A 25,179-nucleotide genomic window follows, 5' to 3' on the forward strand; every position below is an offset into this window, starting at 1 on the left:
GTTCTAGATACTCATCTAGAACAAAGAATGGCTCCTGGAAACATTTCACCTGAGGTGTCTAGAACCTCATCCATAATAGAGCCCACAACAAAGGGTGTCTCCTGAGCAGTTCACTGTGGGAACATTCTCTATGTGGCGGATTGAGGGTTCTGCTCCCCCCAACCTGCTCTCCCTTCATGCTTCTGCTGGCCTCAACCCCTCAGTTGTCTCAGGGTTCTTCCTCTTGTCCAGCTGTAGCACTGTTAGTTCCCACCCCAACTCCCCACCCCACCCCAACTTCCTCCTTTCATTTCCCTCCTGCCCAGGCTCCGGATCTTGGACCCCACGGGAACTGTACCAACCTTGCCCACCAGATGCTCCCACCTCCCCTCACATCTTCCATGACCTTCTCCATCCTTCTCAGAGATCTGTCCCCAAAGAAGCAGCCCCCCACACACACACATACACACCCCCTGAGGAGCACAGGGCCTAGGTCATGGGCCCCAGACAGTGCCCTTTCTCTGGAAGGTCCACCAGGAGCAATATGTGGGTGACTCCAGGCAGGGGAGAGGGTGCAGTGCCCCTGGCACCAGATGTGGTACGGAGGCCTTCATGAAAGTGGGGCAGCTAATGAGGAGTGTAGCACCAGTTAATTCCCTGGACCCTAGTTCGGGGGAGTTTAGGAAATGGGCCACAGGGCTGAAAACAGGGTCTAGGGCTGGGGCCTCCACAAGGCTGTCCCCTCCCCTGAAAGAACCCAATGGTAGGCCACTCTACCCCGGGACCAACAGATCCACACCCCTTTAGCTGGGTGGCCCTGAAATTCTGGGCTCAACACTGTGGTTGATGTAGGGTCAGCCAAGCCTATCCCTTTCTGCAGGGAGACTGTGGCCTACACCGTGGTCTCATACTCCAGCAGCTCCTGGGAGGTCCCCACGCTCCGGTACTGCAACCGAGGTGTGGCAGGAGAGGAGTACTCCAGCGCCAGAATGGTCTTCCGGAGCCTGCGGTCAATAAAATGAGCATCCCATGCAGGGTACTTCTTCCGGGGCAGGTCAATCCGAATGACAGGCCCCTCTGTCCGCAAAGGACGAGCCACTGGTGTGGGAGGCAAGCCAGGCCGCACCTGGAAGACAGGTGGCGTGGGGGTCCCTGCACGCTCACCCCCCACTGAGGGCCCTTCCCTCTCAGCGCCTGTAGTCCTTGGTAGGGACCTCGGGGGACTTGTGACAGCATCGGCTGGTGGGCCACAGGGTCCTGGGGCCTCCGGGCAGATGCAGCCAGCTGCCTGGGGACCCAGCATGGGCCCATTGGGGTGCAGGAGGCAGTAGTAGACACACATGAAGAATATGCCCAGCGCAAAGCTGGAGGCCACCACACAGACCAGGATGAGCGAGTGGAAGTCGGTGGAGAAGTTGCGGCTAGAGTACCAGAAGCCAGTGAGCGCGGCATTCTCAAGCAGGACGATGCAGTAGTAGAGGGTCATGCGGCGGCGGCTGCGGCCCTCCTTGACATTGAACCAGCAGAAGATGTAGATGATGCCCACCACCATGTTGTAGATGATCTCCTCCCACTTGGACATGCAGAAGTCTGTCTCGCCCTGGATGACCCAGAAGGTCATGACGCACCAGTGAGCCACGATGAAGATGCCAAAGTAGAGCTTGTAGACACTGGCAAAGAGTGCGAAAGCCAGGCTGCGAGCAGCGATGGTGAACAGGTGCCACAGCACCTGGGCCACGGCGCCCTTGTAGGACAGCGGCCGCTTGTCGTCCCGCGAGTCCCGCAGCACCTTCTGGTAGGAGGCCAGCGTCCAGGCCAGGGACACGAGGGAGGCGGAGGTGGACAGGGCTGCAGAGACAGGGTGAGGGTGGGGTGGGCTGGGTTAGGGGTGGGTCTGGGTTGGGGTCTGAGGAGAGGGGGAGGGTTCTGGGTCAGGAGCTGGGTTCTGAGGAGGTGTGAGGGAAGGGTCTCTCTAAATCAGGAGGGCTGGGCAGAGGGCCTAGGTGGGTGGTCTTTAAGAGCAATGATGGGAGCAGGGAGAGTGGATGGGGCTGGGTACTTCTGCAGGAGCAGGAGCATAAAGGCAGAGGGAAGACTCTGGTCTCCATAAGGGACAAGGCCAGGTCTCTAAGAATAAGGGATGTTGGGATTCAGGGGTCTTGGTGGGAGGGTGGGAAATTAGGGTCCAGGATTCTGGGAGTGAAAAAGAAGGTGAAGAGTTGGGGGGGTGTCATGATTAGGGCATGGAGGAGCCAGGAGGGGACTATTTGTAGCTACAAGCCACCAGGGTGAAGCTGGGGGGTGGAGAGGGGTATCCAAGCTGAACACAGCTGAGGGTATGAGAAGAAATCCGTGTTGGGAAGTTCTGATTGGGGCCCAGGAACCTGGGGAAAGGGTGTCCAGGAGCCAGAGGTGGTGATAGAATCTTTGAGGTCACTGAAGGCGGGATGGACAGTGTCTGGGTGGGAGGAGCATGGGGGACTCTGGGATATGGCTTTTCTCTGCCATAAAGGGTTGGCCTGGTCTATGAGAGGGCATGGGGACCAGGACTCAGCCTGGGAGGCGTCCTTAGGGAGTGAAGACCAGTGAGGGGGCTGATAAACAGGCTCTCTGGAGACTGAGGGTGACTGGTGAGTTAGGGGAGAGTCCCCGAGAGATGCCATCTGGGATTAGGACAGTTTGGGGGAATGAGGGGTAGGGTCTGAGGTGTGGTGATGGGGTCAGAGGTGTTTTTGGACTTAGCAGAAATGGGGTCTGCTCTGCCCTGGCAGGGGGGAAGGGGGGAGGATGAGAGTGGGGACCCCCCCTAGGGGTCCCAAAAGGAGGCCAGGCCCCTCCTGACACGGAGGGTAAATGGGCCGCTGGAGGGGACTTGGGTGTCTCCCGAGGCGGGGAAGGTAGTGAGAGTAGCTGAGGTGGAGCTTCCAAATCCCTTATAGCAAGTGGTTAGTGGTGGGGGTGGTAGGAAGGGTAGTGGGCCCCCTGCAGCAGATGCAGCAGACTACGGAAGCGGGGCGAGCCCTGGGGCGCGGGCTGGGTGGGCGGGGGCGGAGCTCACCGGGCAGCAGGTCGGGCTGGCCGCCGCGGTGCACCAGGAGGCTGAGCTGCAGCACGAGCTGCGGCGCGCTGCGCAGGAAGGTCTCCAGCAGGCGCAGCATGCTCACGTCCGCGCTCTCGAACAGCATCCGCCAGTAGAAGTGGCGCCGCAGCCGCTCCCCGCGCCAGCGGCTCTGCAGCCCCAGGTACATGGCGCGCAGGTACCTGCGGGAGGGACGCCGAGCTCAGGCCCCCGCGCCCAGCCCCCTTGAGGCAGGTGCGCGGTGTGTAAACGCTCCCTGCGCTGAGCACAGCCCGTGTCCTCGGCTGTAAAATGCGCCTTTGTAAGGATCATCTCGGGGGCTGTCGTCGTCGTGGGGGGAGTGGGGATCCCCGAATGGGCTCCCTAGCTTAAAGCACTGGCACAAAGTAAACCCTTAGTTCAGCATTCTCATCATCATTATTGCTCTGGGGTCTGCTTTCTTTGCGGGATTCCTAACTCCTTACCGTGCACTGAAGTTCCCATTATTGTCCTCATTTTATAGATGAGGAAACTTAACACCCAGAGAGCTATGCCACTTGTCCAAGGTCACACAGCTAGGAAGAAGGGGAACCAGGGGAACCAGGATTCAAAGCCAGATAGCCTGGTTCCTTCAGGAACAGTCCCTGGTGCCAACCCCCAGCTTCCTGACTTGATCCCCAACTACACCTCTCAGTGCCCAGTTCTTCCCCAGAGGGCACAGAGAAGCTGCTCATAGGTCCCCTGGCATGTGAGACTTCGATGCTTCCTCATGAGCTGCTTCTTCCAGCAAATTTCATGGCTACAGCTGTGCTGCACAGGCCACAGACCCCAGCTCTGAACGTGCTCCCTCACCTCTGGGCTTCTGCACCTGCTGTTCCCTCTGCCCGGAACACCTTGCCCTATCTTCCAACCGCGCTGCAGCCCCACACCTGGTAACTCCTGCTTTTCTAACAAAGCTCAGCTTTTAAACACCACCTTTTCCAGAAAGGCTCTGCTGACCACTTTCCACCTGGGGTAGGGACCTCTCCAGACAGGCTTGTCTAACCCACAGCGAGTTGTAACTGCCTGCTAATGCATCCATCACCCCCAGACTGGGAGCTCTGTGAGGATGACTCAGTCAGCTTGCTAACTGCTGTACTGTCTGTTCTTAGCACACAGTGGGTGCTCAATCTGTGTTGGCTCAAAGAGTGAATGCATGCATGATTGCAAGTTTGTTTCAATTGAATACAACTCTGGTAACCAAGTAGGGAGTAAGGAAAGGATTCTGAAGTCCTGAGTTCAAGTGCTCACTTTGCTTCAACTACTATGTGATCTTGAGCCAGAACCTCTCTGAGCCTCAGTGGAATCCCTCCCAAATTGGCTGTGAGGATAAAATGGGTTTTAAAATGCTCTCCACCAATGAAGTGCAGTGCCCATGTAAGATGAGAAGGGGCCTGCCACCCAGATATCCAGGCGTGCTTTCCCCTCTCTGCCCTCGTTCTTTGCCCAGCAGATCTGCCCCAGGCTGTGCAGCCATAGACCTGCCCCCAATTCCCGAATTCTCTGATTCATGGGGCAGGCACACCCTTTGCTGAAACCAGAGAGCACTCTTCTAGATGTTATCTCCGCAGAAATCAGGGAAGAAAATCCCAACAGAGATTCAGTGATCCTATTACTTGAATTTGAAATTGGAGAACCAGGTTTTGGGGAGGTCTACTCCCAGATGTGAAGTGCTGGCATTTTTAAGATGTTGTTTGGGAACCTGGGGACCAACTGTATTCAACTGTGTGTTGCCAGTTCAAGAGAGGATTCACAGTACTCCCTGGAATTTGGGATCAACTGATACCAAGAGTTTCCCCAAAGGAGTATTCCATCACAGAAATGGTATGGCCCTCCCTAGGCCTCAGTTTCTCTATCTGCCAACAAGAAGGATGGGCTTGATGACTCTGGAGATCCTTTTAGAGCTAATGCTCTGTGACTCAATCTCTCCTTCCCATAACATGGCCAGAAACATCCCATTCAGGGCTCTCCTCCTCATCCCTGTGTCTTCCTGGCACCAATCAATGGTGTAGACACACCCTCGACATGACACACACAGTGTGGAACCAGCAGCTGGGAAGGGGAAGAGAAGCAGAATCAACAAAAGCAAAGGCTCCTCAGTCTAACTCTCCATTCTGATGCTAGCTAGCATTCCTTCGGCAAACCAAAGGCCTGTGTGTTTACACCTCCTGCTTACACGCTCCCCAGGATAGGGAGTCCCTACCTTATGAGGCAGGGCAGGGCCTTTGCCTTTTGAGCATCTTCAAGACTGGACTGTGTTTCTTCTGGTATACAGAAATTTGTTTCCCTGTACTTTTCATTCTCTGGGCCCCTGACTTCCTCCCACATAAGAATCCCAACAGCCAGAATCACTGATTCACATACCAAGTATATTTTGGATCACTTGTTGGGTGTCAGGCCCTGTGCTTTAAGTATCTCACAGTACAATGGGGCAGAGACAAGATAAGATCTGACTTGCTGTGGAACCCAGAAAAGAGATGGGTAACTTTAGCTGGAGCAGGGAGGAAATCAGGGAAGACTTCCCAGAGGAAGAAACATTTGATCTCAGTTTTAAAGCATAGGTAGGATTAGAAGGCACGCAGGAGCTACGTAGAAGGGCATTCCAGGCAGAAGAACCAGCCAAGACCAAAGCATAGACGCATGGCCTTTTAGGGATATGGCCAGTGATTTGCTGGGCATGGAGGGGTGGCTTTTCACAGGCAGGGGCATAGGAAGATTAGAATTGCGAAGGGCATCACATTCCGGACTGAAGTGTTCATATTTTATTTTAAATCTGAGTTCTATCCCACAGTCAGGGGGATGTGATCAACTTGCTGGCTTAGAAAGCTCTCTCTGGAGGCTGGTTTGGAGGAAAGCCAGGAGAGGCTGGGGTTTGGTCCAGGCCTGGGCTGACAGGCTGAGCTAAGGCAGGGCACTGAGGAGGGGCAGACAGCAGAGGCAGAGATGGCCAGGAGTGGGGGCCTATGGGAGAGACCAGGATGGGCTGCAGGGCTTCTGGGGAGCCCAGATCACAGACCACCTTTCCCAGCCTCCATCTTCCCCCAGACCTGTTCCCTTCCCCATTCCTGTGGCTATGGATTTGAACAGAAAGGAGAGACCAGCTGGTCCGACGTGAAGGGGCCTGGGGAGTTGGGGGAGGGCGACACCCTGGAAGTTTCTCTCAGGCTGGAGGACCATCTGTTTCCTGGCCCGGGTCAGCATGAGGGAGGCCCTGGGCCGGCCAGCATCCATCACCACCTGACAGGCTGCCTGCCCACCTCCCCGCCCACTCCTGCCCCCTCCTCTGCCAGCTTCCAAGGCCCCTCACCCCAGATAACCGCAGACAAAGGGCTCACCCAGCTCAGGGCTGCTGTGGGCTGAGTGGGGAAGGGGAGGGGAAGAAAGGAGGCCCCGAGTCCCCAGAATGAGGCATTGGGCAGTGTGGAAAGACCACGCTACAGTCCGGGGATGGGAGGACCTGGGTTCAGCCTCACTCTGCCCCTTTTGGCAACAGCACCCAAAACCGTGACTGTTCCTTCCAGCCGGTACCAAATGCTTGGTGCCAAGGGACTGTGAGGTTTTCATGGGCCTAGGAAAAACATTGGAGGCCTGGGGAAAAAATTGGCTCTAATACACAGGGAAAAACTGCAGAATCAAAATTAATAAATGTTTAATTAAATGTCTGCAAAACAGAACATGATATCAGCCAATCGACTGCAATTTGGCTTTTATCTGGTTATATATAATTTACATTTGGTGTTTGATGTGGCTGCATTTTAATATGCTTGATAGATGTGGGGCTCACAAAGGTTTTAAAACAGCCCTGCCCAGGACATGTAACCTAATTTCCCTGTGCCTCAGTTTCACCTTCTTTGAGAAGGGGCCAGCACTCACCATCCTGCCTGTGTCACAGCCGCTGGGTTGAGGATCAGAAAGGCAAGGATGGCAAAATGCAGGGCTTGTGGGTTTGCTTCCCAGATGCTGTGTGCCCTTGGGTAGTCTCTTTGCCTCTCTGAGCCTCATTTTCCTCTTTGTTGTGAGCATTGGATGAGGTGATGGGTTTGAAAGTAATTTGCACACTAAGAGGGGTGTGCATATAGAGATTGGGAGCACATGGTAGGTGGAGGCCTCTGGCTCCTCCAGATCACCAAGTAGCCTCTCTTGAAACCTCCTCCAGGAAGCCTACCTATTCTACTCTATTTGAAGGGAAGTTGGAAGAAGCCGATTTTCACCACAAACAGGACCAACACCACCCACAAAGAAGGATGCCTCATCTCAGGGAGAGGAATCCAATCTGGGGGTGGGGTGCATCTGGTCTCTAACAAAAGGCATCCCCGATGCATCCATTCTCTCCACTGCTACCACCCTGGTCCCGACCATTATCATCTTTTGCCTTCTTGGTGGGTTCTGGGTATCCACTCTTGCCCCCCTGTAGTCCATTCTCTACGTGGCAACAGGCAACATACTTTAAAAACCAGTCAGATCATGTTATTCCCCTTCTCAAAACCTTCCAAGGGCCTCCCATCACACTTGGAATAAAGTCCAAGGGTTTTCCCTTGGCTTGCAGGCCCTAAACCATCTGGCCCTGCTAGTTTCTCTCCTACTCTCAAGCTACTGCTTCATTTGTTGTTGGCACTCCACCTGCCCTGGAGGTTCCTCAAACACAGCCTAACGTTCCTGACTCAGGACCTTTGCACTTGCTACTTGCCCTGCCTGGAACACCCTTCCCCAAGACCCTCCCATGGCTAGTTCCTCATCAGCTCTTGTGTCACCTTCTCAGAGTGGCCTCCTAGGTCACTCATCCCATGTGGACCCTGCACCCTCACTAAACCACTCTCAACTGTCACATAGCCCTGTCTGAACTTCATAACATACATATCAAACAATCTTATTTATTAATTTACATATTGATTTTCTGTTTTACCACTGGCTCTATGAGGGTAGGGACTCAGTCGGCCTTGGTTACCTCTGTCTCCTCAGCATCAGTACATGTAGTAGGCACTCAATAAATATTTGTTGAGGGATCCCTGGGTGGTGCAGCGGTTTGGCGCCTGCCTTTGGCCCAGGGCGCGATCCTGGGGACCCGGGATCAAATCCCACATCGGGCTCCCGGTGCATGGAGCCTGCTTCTCCCTCTGCCTATGTCTCTGCCTCTCTCTCTTTCTCTCTCTGTGACTATCACAAATAAAAAATATATATATAAAAAAAATAAATATTTGTTGAATGAACAAAAGTGAAAGAGTGTTTGCATGTGTCTTTCTCTTGACCTTCAAGGCCCTAGGGCTCCATTGCCTGAGATTGCTTGCTGCCGGGATACTCCATGGGCAGGCAACTCCTGGCCTCACTGATTCATTTCTGTCCTTCCTCCTCCAGGCAGGCTTCCCTGATACATCTTAGCCTGTTTGGGCCCCCCACAACACTGACTTAAACTGTCCAAGGCCAGTGTGAACCAGAACGTAACAGACAGGTTTACCACTACCCCTTTTACAGTGTGGAAACAGGTGCTCAGAGATCTGTTTTGGATCTGATTTGCTGACTACCCCTCTTGTGCTCAGAAAAGAAGCATGTCCAGGAGGAAACTGGAAGAGCAAATAAGTGTGTATTGTTGAAGGTGGGGTTATGGGCAAACAAACAAACAAAAAAAACCCCACACAACCCTAGGGAAGGGAGAAGTCAGCAGGTAGGGTGTGAAGTCTATTACTGAGGCATCCAAAAAGCTATCTTTTCTGGACCCCATTGCCTCTGGGAGCAGGCAGGAAAGTGTAAGAAATGGACGGAGCTCGTTCTCTGTTCCCCAGGTCTGGTTGCCTTTGTGACCCTGGAACATTCCAGCATTCCCCAGACCTGGGGGGCTCCTCTTATAGGTAGAAGGAAGGAGGAAGGATGAAGGTATCTCATGTCCCTGAGAAGCCAGGAAGCTTCTGGGCCTAGTGTCTAGGTCACCCTGTGTCTCTCCTGTTTTTGCTTCTTGTGTCACCTGGAGTCTTTAGTACCAGTCAGGATTTCTGGTCTGGGCCTCAGTCTCCATGCAGACGGCCAGCTTGCCCAGGTCTGCCCTCAGATCCTGGATCTGGGTCACTGTCTCTGTCTGTGGCTCAGCTCAGCCTGTTGTGTCTGTGCCTTGCATGCAGGGTCAGGTTAGCCTATTTATTCACCTGCTTCTCTGTCAATCTGGTTGTCAGACAATCTTGCCCTGGGACCCTGGGTCAGTCTACCTCTCTGTCCCTTGGAATATGGGTCATGTGGTCTCGCAAATACTATGTCCATCTGCTAGACTGACCCTCAGCTCTTAGGTCAGCCTGTCTGTCTGCTCTTAGAGGCTGGGAACATCAATCTGTCTGTACATTGGATGTCACGATAGCTTATCTTTCCCTTTTGGATACTGGGCCTACTTTTCTGTCTGTCTCTAGAACTCTAGCTAGGCCTATTGGTCCGTCTGTCTGTCTTTCAGTCTCTCTGGTGCCTGGTCCATCTGGTGGTCTGTTGCTCAGCTCGTGGCTCGGCACGACTGCCGACTTTCCTGCCGCCCTCCCCTGCCTTCCCCCCATCTCCCGACTCTGGGTCTCTGTCTGTCTGCGTCTCTCACATCTTCAGCTCCTCCATCTGTCGGTCTCGGCGTTTCCGAGTGTGTGTTCTCGCCCCTTTCCACTCCCCCTCATGGCTCTGGGCCAAAAACACAGCAGCTTCCAGCGGCTCCCGCACTCGGGCTCCAGCCAGGAACCACCCCCTACGCGGCTCGCTCTCTGGTTCCCCACCCAGGCCAGGCACCCCGCAGAAGTGGAGCCTTACTGTTCTGTGGGTCTGTAGGGGGACGGTGTGCAGGCGGTCATAGTAATGGGAATAGCAGCTCACAGTTAGTGAGTGCCAACCGGACACTAACCTTGTTATACAGACTGTCCCTTCCTCACAGCAAATCCTTGGGGTGGGCACAATTACTACCCTCATTTTACAGACGGAGAAACTGAGACCCACAAAGGGAGAGGGGCTTGTATAAAAGTCACACACCCAGGTAGTGCCAGCCCTAGGACTGAAACTTGGCTCTCCCTGGGCCTCTGCCTCGGAGAAGGTGGTTTGGTTTCCTGGAAAGCGTGTGGTATGGCTGCCAGGGAAGACCCACGTTGGATGGGGATGGACCTAAAAGCTTTGCCCGGAATGGCAGGGCTTCAGAGAAAACCGGAGGATGGGTGACAGTAGTAACCAGACCAGGGGACCCAGGCTCAATCCTTCACTGGACTTTCTGGGAAAGTCCAAGTCCTCCGGAGCCCTCCATCCTCCTCTGCAAAATAAGCCCCAGGAACTGTATTCTTGCCTACACCCATCGCCCCACCCATCCAGTTCTGGTAGCATTAGGGCCCAACAGCAATATCCTGAACCCAAATGCTTCCCTCCACCAGGTGGCACCACTCTGGCACAGGCCACTAACTACAAGTGTTGGCTGCCTCCCTCCTCCCTGGTCTCCTTCCTTCCTTGCCCTCTCTGAACATATTCTTATCACAGCTGAGGGATCCTGTAAAATCCTAAGTCAGGTTATGCCCCACCTTAGAATAAAATCCTCACCATGACCTTTGAGGCCTAGTGGGATCTGGGTTTGTCCATCTCTAGGACCCCATCTCCCTCCACCGTTCCCCTTCATACCTCTCCAGCTGTTTCCTGAATACCCCAAACCCTTTCCAGCCTCAGGGCCTCTGCATAGAAGGGGCTTCACTAATGCCTGGCAAATTCTCATTCTTTTCACCACAGCTCAGTGTCACCTCCCCAGAGAGGCCTTCCCAGATCCCTCTTACTCCCCATCCAAAGCACTTCTCCCTACCCCTCTAGCCACCTTCTGTCCTGTCACTCTGCTTTCTTTTCTCGATTAACACATGTCACAATATGAAATGGTCTGATTTCTTGCTTACACATTTGTTGTCTGTCTCTCTGATGATGCGGGGATCCTGGTTGTCCTGTTTTCTGCTATGTCCCTAGTGCCTGGCATAGTTAATGTTCAATCTATATTTATTTCTTGAATGCATGAATGTGTGGATGTACTTTATACACTCTGCTTTATAAGTTCCCCCAAGTAAAGGCAGTCAAGTGCAAAGAGAAAGAACTCCAGCTTGGGAGTTAGGGAGACCAGAGTTCAGATTCTGGATTCATCATTTAGTGTCTGTGTAGTCTTGGGCAAGCTCCTTTCCTCTCTGAATGCCTCAGCTCATGCCCACTTAATGGGGTAGCTATGAAACCAGAAAGTGGTGATATGCATAAAACTGACTCAGAGGACCCAGCAGGAAGAGGAGGCCTCGTAGTTTCCAGTTTAGTTTCTGGCAGACCTGGGATCTGCTCCTAGGCTGGCTTTTCCAGGGGCTCATCGAATCTGTCCCCAGGAGGCAGAGTCCCTTTTGGGGTGTCTTTGTCCATTCCCTGAAAACAACTGCTGCTCATGAATGTACTTGAATGTACTTGGCTAGAATTCCTCACTACAGCCCTGGGAGGTTTTGTGGGCACAAGAGTGAGCAAGACAGACCCAGCCCACCTGGTGTTGCCCAAGTAGGAAACCTGGACGTGGTTTAAGTCAGCATGTAAACTGGTAACGACAAACATTCCATGGGTTCCAGACAGGGCCTGGCCCAGCTTGCAAAGGCGTGGCAGTCAGGGAAAGCTTCTGCAGGAGGTGGCTGCTGAGCCATGATCTGAAGCAGGCACAGGAATTAACCAGGTGAAGGAGGGAGAAGGGGAATTTCTGACAGAGGAACAACACGGGCAAAGGTCCTGAGTTTCAGGGAAGCAGTAAATGGTCAGAATGGCTATAGCTCAGAGAAGGAGGTGAGAAAGTGAGAGATGACGGGGCCATGGTGAAGCATTTGGTCGGTATCTTAAGAGTGATGGGGATCCGGATGCCTGGGTGGCCCAGCAGTTGAGCATCTGTCTTCGGCTCAGGGCATGATCCTTGAGTACTGGGATCAAGTCCCACGCTGGGTTCCCTGCATGGAACCTGCTTCTCCCTCTGCCTGTGTCTCTGCCTCTCTCTCTATTGTCTCTCATGAATAAATAAATAAAATCTTAAAATAAAAGAAAGAAAGAAAGAGTGATGGGGAGCCACAGAGAGGTTTTAAACAAGTGGAACAATGGTGGAGCTGGCTAGTACCTGAGCATTTAAGAGGGAGCACTCTGCGGGGAACAGAGGGGAGAGAGGTGGAAGGTGGGAGATCAGTTACAGGTGAGAGTTGAGTATGGTCCCCCCAACCCCCTCCCCCAGGAGGGCATGGACTCCAGAAGCAAGTAGTAGGCATTTGGAGACATGACTTCCCCAAGGTCAATAGCCAGATGCATCAGAGTTGCATCTCAAATCTGGAATGGTGACTCTTCCATTTCACCACAGGGAGCAAATCAAGCTGAGTCAGGCCCTGCAGACCCAGATGCAGTCTGTTCATTCTCTGGGGAAAATGGCGGGGGGGGGGTCCCCCTTACCTGCACTGGGACCTACCAAGCTCTTGTACGGAATGGCCTTGAGGCTCCCTCCCCATCTGTCCACCCCTCAATGTTGAGCACTCCTGTAAGGATGCAAAATGGGACCTTCCTGGGGTTGGCAGCCAAATGAGTCATAAATGTCAGAAAAGAATGTGATTTTACACGTTTGGCTCCCATTTCGTGCAGTGCTGAAAGCTGGGCTGTTTCCCTCCTCCTTAGCAGCCCTCTACAGAGTCACGGCACCTCTTTTTTGCTGGGCTAAGGCCAAACATTTCCCTGCCACTAATTTTAGGCTCTAGCTGAAAAACTGAGACCCTCTCCCCTCCTACCCACTGCCACCAGCTCCTCTTTTCACTCAGCAGGGAAGCAGGCAGCCCCTCTCCAAGCAAAGCATTTGGGACTGAGTTCCTACCTCTTTTGTCCTTTACAGTATGAATACAGCCAGACTTCTTCCTCTCTCTGGGTCTCACTTTTCCTATCTGTGAAATGGGTGCAGAGCAGAAACTAAAGCCCAATACTTCCATACTCTAGCCCAGCACTCTTTGCCCTCTACCCTTTCTCTCTTTTCCTGATATCTCTGGGCAGAATTGTCCCTGTGTGGCAGGGCATGAGCCAGGGGGAGAAGGGGGTGAGAGTCCAGTCTCGTGGCATCTGAAAGTACTTGGAGACCAAGGAAGGGAGAAAGTACCACTTCTATCTGTCCCTGGTGTATGAGCTCCTAGAAGGTAGAGAGGCCACACTGTTATTATGGGGTACTCTGGGGAAGGATAGATGGGCACCTTGTCTAGAAAGCAGAACAGCTCTAGCTAATTGCTGCCCTAGGAGAATGTGAGCCCAGTGTGGATGGAATTTCAATCTTTCAAGAATAGATGGAAATTAGAATATTTGTGCAAAAAAAAATGTCCAATTTGGATATGTTAGCAACTAATTTTTAAAAATACCATATGAATTTTTATTTATTTTTATTATTATTTTTTTTTTTAGAGAGGGAGAGAAAATGGGGGTGGGACAGAGCGAGAGTGAGAGAGAGAGAGAATCCCTCTGTGTTCCACACCCAGCACAGAGCCCGACTTGGGGCTCGATCTCACAACCCTGAGATCATGACCTGAGCCAAAATCAAGAGTCAGGCACTAACTGACTGAGTCACCCAGGCACCCTTACCATATGAATTTCTAAGAAATTATTATTCCTTTTTTAAGGTGTGATAATAATATTATGTATTTTAGTTATACTTTTTAAAAGTTCATCTTTTTTAGAGAGGTATTGAAATATTTATGGATGCAGTGATATGATGTCCCAAGATTTGCTTCAAAGTAACATGGAAAGGAAAGAAATGGGCTGGGGTCTAGACATCTATTTTCTCCAATATCCATGTGTCCTATATTAGCCACATGTGTCAAAATTAAATGAAATTTAGGATTCAGCATCTCAGTCACACTAGGCACACTTCAAATGCTCAGTAGTCACGCATGGCTAGTGGCTACCATATTGAACAGGATGGGTATAGAGCATTTCCATCACAGCAGAAAGTCCTATTGGATGCTGCAGGCCTAGATGAAGCAAGGTTGGCCAGGAGTTCATTGTTGAAGCAGGGTGGTGGCACATGGGGGATCATTATCCTGTTCTCTCTACTTTTGTATATTTAAATTTTTTCCCATAATGAAAAGTTTCATCAAGCAGTAGGGAAAAAAATACTGCGTGGGCCAAACAAACACATCCTCAGGCTGGATGTGCTCATGGGCCACTGATTTGCAACCAGTGATCTGGCAGTTAAGCCCCATAAAGCCTTCAAGCTCAATCCACAGGGTCTTAAAACTGTAAGGAGCTTTGCAGATCATCTAGTTTGCCCTCCAGACACAGGGCAGGAGGCCCTGCAACAGCTTCCCTGCCAAAGTCAGCCACTTTTGTCTGCATGTGTGTGGCCACGAGGAGTTCACAGCCTCAGGAACAGCCCGCTCCGTTCCTGGGCAGCTTGATTGTCAGGGTATCTTGCTGCTATTCAAACAGATTCTAATTCCCTTGGACCTTGGGTTGTCATCTGTCCTCACACAATCTCTGGAGATACAGAAGAAGTCTCCTTCCTTGAAAGACTGTCTGTGGATGAGGATTAGCACGCATTAGGACACCTGATGCCCCCTATCTTGTGACTAAGTAAGTGGGCTGGGCTGCTACTTGGGCCAATAATAATAGTGATAGCAGGAAATATTTTCTGAGCACAGAGTATGAGAAAGCCCCGTGCATTTATGTTATCTCAGGACGTATTTACAAGAACCTTAAGAGGTGGATACTATCACCATCGCCATTTCACAGATGAGACTAAAGCTCTGGCTGCTGAAGCAACTTACCCAGGGCCATGTGACTAGGAAGTCATAGATCCAGGAGCCCCCAGCACCCCAAGCCCTCAATTACTCTGCCGTCATGTCCCAGTCCTAGGGAACTCAGCCAGTATTCTCAAGCCCCTAACTGGATTTTACAGATGGGGTAACTGAACCGCAGGCAATGAAGTGTCTTGCTCAAGATTCTGATTTCAAAGATTCCATTCAGTTCACATGAACATTATTGAGCACCTACTGGATCCATTTCCTAAGCCACCCAGCTGCCACGCCGGCATACTCCTAGCCCCAGGGCTGTTCCTGCCACATCTTGTACAAGTACAAAGGCATTGCCTAAGCCTGCATTTGTCCACTGACAAAGTGGAAGTCTGCAGAAGTAGGCCAAGGAGACCCCAGCTGTGCCCACAACTTCAGCTTCAATGCCTACACTGCCTTAGCACCCCCACATCAGCCATGGATACAGAGCCTGCTTCAACAGACTTGTGTTCTAATGACTGCTAGGGACCTTGCCAAAGCTGGCCAGGTGCAAGGTCCCCAACAGCAGCAGAGGGTCTGCTCTGGGCCAGTCACCATGGGGGCCAGAGAAAAGAAAGGGCAAGGCCTCACCACCTCCAGAGGCTTGTAATCTGGTAGGAAAACCAGCTGGGTGGGCAGGCGATCACAGCAGAATATGATCAGGACTGTGGGGCTGAAGAGGAATGAGTAATTGTGCCTGGAGGGAACGTCTGAGAGGAAGAACCCAGCACGTTAACAGTGGGTACTTTATATTCAAATCAAAATTTAAAAATATCTTTCTGATTTTTTTTTCCTCTTCCCAAAGCAATACATGATTGATGGTGTAGTAAGAATATACTTAAGTAGCAGAAAGCAGTATTGCTTGGTGGTCACACATGTAGACTTGGGAGCCTGACTGCATCCCTTTAAGCCCTGGCTTTGCTACTTACTAACTGGGAGGCTGTTACCTCTTTGTGCTGTCATTTCCACATCTGTAATATGGACTGATCATGCTAGCTCACGCTAGTTGAGCGCTTATGATATGTTGAGTCCTGTGCAAGGCATGTTCCTTGTATTTATCACTAAACCTTCACAACAGCCACTTGTCTAGCCATGGGACATTATTATTCCATCTCATAGATGAGGAAACTGAGAGGTTAAGTGACTTGCCTGAGGTCATGCAGCTCACACATGGCAGACCAGAGTCTGAGCTCCACAGTCCTTGTTCTTTATTACCACACCCCCTACTCGACAGAATTGTGGTGAAGAGGAATGATCTCATTGAAGTTTTCTAGAAAGGTAACTAAAATTTTCAGTAATATCTGGCTTTTTAAAAGCAGGCGAATGAATGTATACATGTATTTCTTGGCTAATTAAAAACGAGAGGAAATCTTTAAGCAATATAAGAAATATCTAATTAGTAAGTAGAAAACTCCCATAACCCCACCTCTCTGCCCCTCCCCAAGATAATGAGGGGAGGGGAGTCTTCTTTATACCTTTTCTGTGCTGCCTGAGGTTTCAACAAGAGCATGTAGTTCCTTTATAAACAAACAAAACAGCTAAACAATTTCCACTTTAGATTAAAAACAACTTGCCTGACTGAGGAAGTGGGAGGTGAGGTCTGAAGAGTTGAGGGCAAAATGGGTTTGTTCGGGGAAAGCTTCTCAGAACAGGTGGCATTTGAGCTTGGCTTTGAAGGATATGCAGAATTTCACCAGGAGAATGGGACAGGGTGTTGCTAGAAGGACTACAGGCAGCTGCTCAGAGGCATGAAGGGAAAAAGTGTGTGGCTTGCTTTTTAGGGGGCTGGAGCAGTGAGGAGACAAAAGGGCAAGAGGCCAAAGGCTCTGATGGCAAGCTAAAGCATCTGGACATGCTTGAGGGGCTGAGGGGAGCCTGGGCTGGCCCTCTGGCTCTAGAGTAGTGGCAAGGTCAGATCTGAGCATTTGAAATATCCTTCTGGCTGCAGGTGGAGGCAGGATGGGGTGGGGTAGGCTGGGGGGAACTGGAGGCTGATAGGATTTCCCAGGGGAGGAATTTCAAGACCCTAACAAAGGCAAGGTGGTGAATGGAGAAGCCAGTGTAGATCCCAACCCATCCTCCTTCTCCTCCCTAGGGACCTTCGCCCCAGCTGCCTGGGTTCAAAGCCATTTCCTGGCAGCCCTCCATCCTCCCCACAGGGCTTCTCCTGTGTGGTCTTTATAGATCAAACAGGGATGCTTAGCCCAACTGCCGCCGCTGTGTCTGTTAGGAGCAGCTCTAATGGCCTGTTGCAGCCAGATGGGCAGGGGGAAGAGGGTGGTGGGGGGTGGAACACCTCCTGGAGAGGGGTCTCCCAGGAGGTGGGTGGCGAGGCTGGCCCGGAACAACCTTACAAAGTCAGAACAGGGAGGAACCTTGTGGATAATCATCAAGTTCAGGGTGTTGTACACGTGTCAGCCGTGGTACAGTGAAAACAAAATCCTAGATAGGTAACCAAAATATCAGAAAAGAGAAACTCAGATTTCAGTTGAAATGATGGTGTAAAGGCAGTGAGTTTGAAAACCACTATGGAATCCAAACCCTGACCCATTTTATAAATAATAATACAAATAGTAATGGCTAAAGAGAATTGCATACTTCCTGTGTTCTAGGCACTGTGCTAAACACTATGTATACATTATTTAATTTAACTACTCCCTCCAGCCATGTGTGATAGGTACTATTATCTGAATGCCCATTTTGCAGATGAGAAAACCAAGGCACGGACGAAGTATGCCATTTGCCCCAAATCACAGAAAGTGGCAGACACAGGATATGGCTGACTCCAAAGTGAGTTTTTAATCATTAACATCTTGGCCCCAGTGGGGAAAATGACAAAAGATGGAAAGATACCCTGTCCACTGAGCCTGAAACAGACCCCCACCCTTGCGGCTACTATCCTGGTCCAGCCCCCATCTTCTCTCACCTGGATCATAGAGCAGCATCCTCCCAGGTCTCTAGGCCTATCCTGGTTTCCCTCTGATCTATTTTCCAGCAGCCAGAGTGCATATTGTAAAACAGAAGTCAAAACCCTATTCCTCCTCTGCTTAAGTCCTCTGGGGCTCCTACTGCATGCAGAGTGAAACCCTAAGTCCTCCCATGGCCTATGATGCCCTGCATGATCTAGCTCCAGCCAGCCTGTCCACCATCATCTCCTTCACTGTCCCCCAACTCTGATTCGGCCACACAGGCTTTCTCTTTGCTCTTCTCTTTCCCTTTGTCCTGGACATCCTTCCCTCCACACAGCTCACCCTCACCTCATTCAGTCCTCTGCCCATATGGCATCTCCTGGCAAGTGCCTACCCTGGTCACCTTATTTCAAAGAGCCACACTCTCCTCCCTGGACCTCTGTAGACCCCTGCCCTGTTTCACTTTTTCCACAGCAATTACTAGTTGAGCCATTAGATCTCATATTATGTTTATAACACATATTATATTTGATTTTACTTATTTATCAGTTTCCCCCATTAGACTATTGATCTCTATGAGAACAGGGACTTTGTCTCATTCACCACTCTATTCCCAGTATATAGCACAGTGCCTGCTATACAGCAGGTACTCCAAAGATTTGTGGAATGAATTACTACAGACTAAAAGAACAGGTACCTTTGAGGCCCTCTTGCCATCCTGCCCCCTCCGTGGCCAGGTATGAAGTGAATAAATCTCTTCCACAGAGAACAAAGACCAGGGCTGATGGTCTGCTCACCTCCAAGGGTCCTGAATACTTAACAATGGGACCAGCCCTTTGCTAAATCCTTGGTACACATTATCATATGAAACATAGAAACAACCCAAGAGGTGGCATTATTATGGCCCCTAGATTCCAAAGGTACAACTCAGGCACGGAGAGATTATATAACTTGTAACGATCACATATAGGAAATGAACTGAGGACATTTGAATCCAGAGTCCGTACTCTTAACCATGAAGCCAAGAATATAGCTTTCTAGAGAGAAGAACCAGAAGCTGACTTTCACACCCAGTTGGTCACTAATTCATTGCAGAACTTCTCTTGAGTGTAGGGTTTGTGAGGAGGCAGAGGGAGCAGTGCTGGGGCATAGATGGAGTATTTAGAGGTAAGGCTTTCCCTCTGCAGGCCTGCCTGCCTGCCTCTTTTGGGTCCCCAGATCCTGACAGCCTCAGAGCAATCCTATGCCAGATCATCTCCCACTAATTGGCTTAGTAAACTATGCTTTTCTGGGCAAAGCTTGAGCCCAGTGAGTTCAAGATTAGGGAAAGCAGGATTCATGGTTTACCGCTCTGCTGCCCACAGGGTCAGAGAAGACAGGCTTAGGGCTTTAATTGGCTTAACAACCCTGAGTGGCTTAACAGCTCTGAGGGTTGGGGTTGGGGAGATGGGGAGGGATGAAAACACAGGTTGCTGTCCAGCTCACAGCCAGCTTCATGTCCCATCAAAGGATCTGTGTTTGATTTTCTCAGGGATCAATCTGTCTTTGTGTGGGGCCATTGCTCTGCAATCCTCCAGTGCAGCCAGTGTGGTGGTGCCAGAGATAGGATTTGGGCTTGGGAGCTGGAGAAAGCTGGATTGGCACCTCACCTCCCCCCACTTCCTCAGCAGATGACCTTGGACAAGTTAATTGACTTCTCTGAGCCTCATTTTCTTTTCTGATTGGGTATATCGGTTGCCACCAGAGGGTGGATTTCAGAGTAAAACGAGATCCAGTGTCTGGAGTACATCATATGGGGCCTAATTGGGACGTGGTGGGTGCACGTGAATTCCTTCCTCTCCTCTTCCTCCTCTTTCTTCGAGCCCCATTTTGTACTTAAAATAATAATAATAACACCCATTTCACAGGGTTTTTTGGGAACAAAATCCAGCCTATCAGTTGAACCCATGTCCTGTCATAGATCTATGTTATCTGGCTCCTCAAAGTACTCAGACTTTTGATCCAGCATTGTGTGAGCTTGAGGAGTTGAAGGATATTTTTATAATTCAGAATTGAAGGTGTGAGATCGGAAGGTAGACTGGCCAGTCTCCCAGCTTGGGTCTTGTAGGGCTCACGCACACCTCTCCTTCTTCATTACCCCAGGTCCTACCACTCAGAACATCTGCACCAAGGCCTGCTGAACAGTGAACATGTTCATTGTGGGAACATTTCACGTGGTAAGCAAACATATGCCAACATTGCTTAATTTCTAGGAATGCCAGCCCCAGTGGCTTCTCTGTCTTGTCTGGGTTTTCCTCCATTTAGCCAGACTCTCAGCCATTTTAAAATCCAGAGCTTTAGGAACAGGGGTCCAGAGGCTTTAGCTCTAATAACCAGTTCCAGAGTCAGACTTCCAGAAAGGGAAGGCTCCTAAGGTCATCAGATCTAATATTCTCCTTTCACATACAGGGAAATTGAGTCCCAGAGGCGGGAAGAGTCTCACCCAAGGTCACCTAGAAAGCTAGTTACAAACCCTGATGCAGCTGTGGGTTTCCTGACTCCCCGCCGCCCAGCCCAGTCCTGGCACTTTCCCCACAATATACACTGTCTCCCCATCCTCGCCCACAATGTTCAAATCCCTCCCCCTCCTTTCACATTCTTATCTCAGTACAGCAGAAGCTCTGACTTCCTATCTCCTGGAATCTTGGGATCTCAGACTCATAATTCTTTGAGCTTGGGGGACACTTTAGTGGCAGAACTGCAAGGTGGATAGATTGAACCTGGGCTTTGAAGGCAGAGAGTCCTGAGTCCCAGCTCTTCTGCTCCTTAGCTGTGTGACCTTGGGCAAGGATGCCCCCTTTCTGAGCCTTCATTCCCTCAGCTGTTGGGTAGGAATGATAATACAACCACATCACAGGATTATTAGGAGGGACACAGGAGATGAAAACAGGTAAAAAAGCAACCAATGGGCTTGGCACAAGGTGAGTGCTTAATAAAATAACGGTTACAGAACTGCAAATTAGGGTTCGCATATCCCTAATGCCTAAGTGAGATGGTCCAGATGTGATCAAAGGGAAAGGAACTGGACAAACTGAAGCACATATGCCCTGTCTAAATTGCTACAGGCCTGATACTGCTGGATTCCTTTTTTTTTAATTTTTAATTTTTCCAAGAGAAGCTAGAACTCTGAATTTTTGAAATACTATATAAGCCAAACAAGACTCTTCTGTAGGCCATATTCAACCCAGGGACCATTAGTTTGTCATCCCTGCAAAATCATCTCATCCCAACCCCCTCACTTTGCAAATGAGGGAGAGTGGAAGTAGCCCTTTTATCTGAGAAGCCATGGACCCTCGGTCATCTCCAGCCACTGCCCTGAGACCCCCACCCCTACCCCCATGGTCATTTTTTGCAAAAACCTGTTTGAGGGAAACTCAGTTTATGTTTAAGAAAAAAATATTTGTTTCTTGTAAGTAGATTCTGAACAGGGGGATGAGGATGTTTGAGGTAGCCAGTGAGTTAAGGGGCAGCTGGCCCACTTTAGGCTAAAGGGAAAGGGGGATGAAGCTTTGGCTACCAAGAATAGGAAGTTACCATTTCAGGATCTAAAAATATCTATCACCATCTGTCCACTCGGGCACAGAATGATAAATGCAGATTAGTTCCTGGATGTAGACATGAATATTTTTATGTGTCAAGCTAATAATAATAACACCACCTTGTGTGGATAGAGCTCCACCTCCGTTTTCCCCCAGGGCAAGCTCAATGGAATATACACATCATCTCAGCAAGGCATGGATGGGGAAACCAAGGCAGAGAGAAACTCAGCAACACAACAAGGGTGACACAGCAAGTGAGCAGCTGGGAAACCCTGGGAGTCCTGTTTCCAACCCTCAGCCCAGTACTGAACCTTCTAAGTTAGGCAGAATGTGTTAACAAGTAGCAGAATAAATATAATAACAACAGCAGTAATCACCCTTTACTCTCTACGATGACTTTGACTTTTTCCATGCTTTCCCCACATCTGTGTTCATGATAATCTATTACATTCCTAAAGTACGTTACAGTCTGCATGGCATTCACACAGACCTTCTCTCACCTGACCATCTCTCCCAACTGGTAAGAAAATGTGATGGTAGACCAATGAGATGAGATAAGTAGAGACTATCCCTCATTTTGGAGGTGAAGAAACTAAGGCTTGGAGAGAGGTTTATTTAAGATCACATAGTGGACAAGTTCATTCTGTCAGTGCACAGTAGAGCCTAAGCTACCAGAGCAATTCTGATTCAAGAGGAACCCCAGGTTCAGAATTCCCCGTGTCTCCAATTAGCTTAGCTCGGCAGGCAGCCTGGAAGTGGGCTGCTTGTACAAAGCCTCAGTTTTGTTTTCCTGTCCTGGGGTTAAGGGACAGCTAGTGGCCGTCTAATCTCAGATTCAAGATCCCAAATCCCCTTGGTCTTGTTTGGACAAGGGAGACACCGGGGGAGTCCTAGGAAACAGAAGAAGCCAGACAGCTTCTCAGCAGGGTCTGGCACACCCTTAACCAGAAGTCCAAAAAGTTTGGGCGGGATATTCATTTAGCTGCCTCAATTCTATTTCTCCCAGGAGGTTGGGAACAGACTGAGATTCCAAACTGGTGATCTTATCTTTTGAGAGCAAGGAAGGACTTCCGAGATCTTTCCTAAGCTGAAGCTTAGCATTCAAGCAGAGGAAGGGGTCAAGGCTGGATGGAGCCCTAGGGCCCTGTTCCAAGCTTCACACATCCCCTTCAGTCCCGGGCCCTCCTCATTCACACACCCCTCCACCACCACCCCACCCCCCAGGATTACTTTCTTTCTCTTCTTGCCCCATCCCTTCCTCCCTCAATGGCCAGATCAGGGGGTATGGCACTGGGGTTGGTCAGAGTTTGAGGGCAGAGGTCAGAGAAAAGCTGGCAAAGAAGAAATCAGAGCTGCAATAGGGTGGGGCGGGGCGGAGGTCAGGACGCAAGGGGCCCTGGAGAGGTCAGAGTAGGGCTGGGGCGGCAAGTAGCCCCTCGCCACCCCCACTCCTCGAGCTCAGCTCCCTCCACCTGAGCTTCTCCTACCTCCAGACCTGGCCGAGCTGCAGGAGGTGGACGAGGGTCTGCAGCAGCCAGACGCAGAGGCGGCAGCAGCGGCGGCGGTAGGCGCTGGCCGAGGAGGGCGCGGGCCCGGGACCCAGCTGGGGGCCGCCTTCTTTGGTCCGGAAGGCGGCGGCGCTGTCCTTGGTGCTGATGGAGAGCCCGCCGGCGCCGCTGTCCTTGGTGCTGACGGCGGGTCCCGGGGCGCCCGCGGGCTCCGAGTAATCGTAAACGAACCAGCGGAAGCTGAGCAGCTGCACGACCAGCGAGGGCAGGAGCACGAATAGCAACGTGAGGCCGAAGTAGGTGCGCTGACCCTGCAGGTAGTAGGAGGCCGCCAGCCACAGGTCCGTGGCGCCGTCGGAGAAGAACACGAGCAGCGCGCACAGCACCCAGCAGCAGTCCCGCAGCTCGTAGCGCGGCCCCGGGCCCCCCGGCCCGGCCACTCCGGGGCCCCCGGCCGCCGCGGCCGCCGCCTCCCCGCGCCCGCCCGCACCGCTCCGGGCTCCTCCGGCCGCCCCCTCCGGCCCCGGGCCGGCCGCGGCCGCCGCTCCATCCGACTTCGCGGCCATGTTGGCGGAGCAGGAGGCGGGGAGCGACTTCCGGGCGGCGGAGGGGGTGGGGTGCCGAGTGGGGAGGACCCTGTGCGGGAGGCTCCCGCCTCCTCCTCTTCCTCCTCTCCTCTTCTTCCTCCTCCCCTCCACTTCAATTATTCATTCCCCTCGGCGCCGCCCCCGTCCCTCCCCCACCCCGCCAGGGCTGCGGCCGGAAGGGGGCAGCTCCCCTGGGAAGGGAGGGGAGAGCATCCCAGGTCACCCTCTGCTTTCTTCCTCAGAGGCCTGGGGCCCCAGCCTCACGTCTTCGGCCTCTCACCCCCACCCCACTGCACTTCCTTATTTCCTCTTTTCTTCACCCCCGCCCCCCCCCATCCTCTCCTCTTCCATTTATCTCCTCTGTTTACCTCCAGTGGCCTAGGTCTGAGGAGGGTAGGGGACGGGGGACTTGGAAGCAAGGGTCTGCCTAGGCGGGCATCTCAGTGACACTTTAGCCATCATTGGATGCTAACAAGCTATTTCCTAGTTTCCAAAGTGTTTGCATATCGTTCCATTCTTGTCTTTGATCTTGCAGAGTCCCTTTTCCTATTGTCTTTTTCTTATTGGTTTGAATATGAGAAAATTGCAGCTCTGAGAGTTGCTGTCTCTTCCCCACTCTCCCCCTTCCCTCCCTCAGGGACTGCCTTCATTTGGCCACAGCCCTAGTAGAGTCTGGCAGGGAAGGGGGCAACCTCAGAAGGTAGGGGATGGGAGGAAGCACCAGGTGGAGGGAATAGCAAGTGCAAAGGCCTGCAGCCATGAGATTGGAGGGCACATTTTTCAAGGAATTCTGGACCACAGATCAGGGAGGTAGAAAGCTGGGAAAGGTGGACCTGAAGAGTTCTGAGGGATGTGATCCTAAAATTCCAGGAGATTCACTTTATTCAGGAAGCAAGGGAAACCACTGCAGAATTTGAGCAAGAGACAAATGTGATCAAGTCAGGATTTGGAAAGAAGCCCCTGCAGCCAGCCAGAGGAGAGAAATGTTCACTGGGAAACAGCTTGGGGGTGGAGAAGCCAGAGAGAGAATGTAACAGTAATCTAGGAGAGGAGGAAGGGTTGCTTATATATCCTGGATACCCCAGCTCACCCACAACCCCTTTGCTCAGATTGGATGTATCAGGGCATTTATTGCACAAACACTCATGTAGCGGTTTCTCTTTGCCTGGGACACTGGAATCACTGTACAATTACCAACTCACTTTATCCTCACAATTTGTGAGGTAGTTTATGTTTTTTTTCCTTCCATTTTACAGATGAAGAAGTTGAGTCACAGAGAAGCTAATTCATTTGTCTGGAGTTACACAGTTAATCAGTGCTAGAGCCAAATTCAAGCCCTCCTGAGGCTCTAGAGTCAGCTTTGCTGTCTCATAAGGGGAGAAGGAGAGTTTGATGGAAAGGGAAGAAGGAAGATGAGGCGAGGGGAGGTTTGAGGACCACGCTGCTTCAGAGTAGCTCGGAAGGGAAGCGGAAGGGTGACAGCTGCCCTGGATCAGGAAGGAGCAGCCATCTGCAGTCCTGTAGCTCAGCATCCCTTTCGTGTCCAGGGACTGTTTCAGTCCCAGCAATGCTCAGGAGGTTGGAGTACCAGCTGTGGCCCAAGGCTGAAAACAGAGAAGGAAGAATTAGGGATTAAGGGAGTTTTCAATGCTGGATTCAAAGCTAACAGTCTCTATCCCCAGGCATGTGTAGACTAGTGGGAGTTTTTGTGGGTTGGGCTGGAGGGGAGTCTGAATCCCAGTGTGAT

General features: G+C 51.4%; 1 protein-coding gene across 1 annotated transcript; it reads right to left on the minus strand.

Annotated features, from left to right (window-relative positions):
• Window positions 1-871: 871 nt before the first annotated feature.
• Window positions 872-23,411, minus strand: XKR7 (XK related 7). The gene is made up of 3 exons (XM_055343514.1): window positions 22,825-23,411; window positions 3,038-3,240; window positions 872-1,827 (listed from the first exon to the last, which is right to left on the minus strand). The coding sequence occupies exons 1-3, from the start codon at window positions 23,409-23,411 to the stop codon at window positions 872-874; spliced, it is 1,746 nt and encodes a 581-aa protein (XP_055199489.1).
• Window positions 23,412-25,179: the final 1,768 nt, after the last annotated feature.

This window comes from Nyctereutes procyonoides, unplaced genomic scaffold (genome assembly GCF_905146905.1).
Source record: "Nyctereutes procyonoides isolate TBG_1078 unplaced genomic scaffold, NYPRO_anot_genome, whole genome shotgun sequence".
Lineage (NCBI taxonomy): Eukaryota > Metazoa > Chordata > Mammalia > Carnivora > Canidae > Nyctereutes > Nyctereutes procyonoides.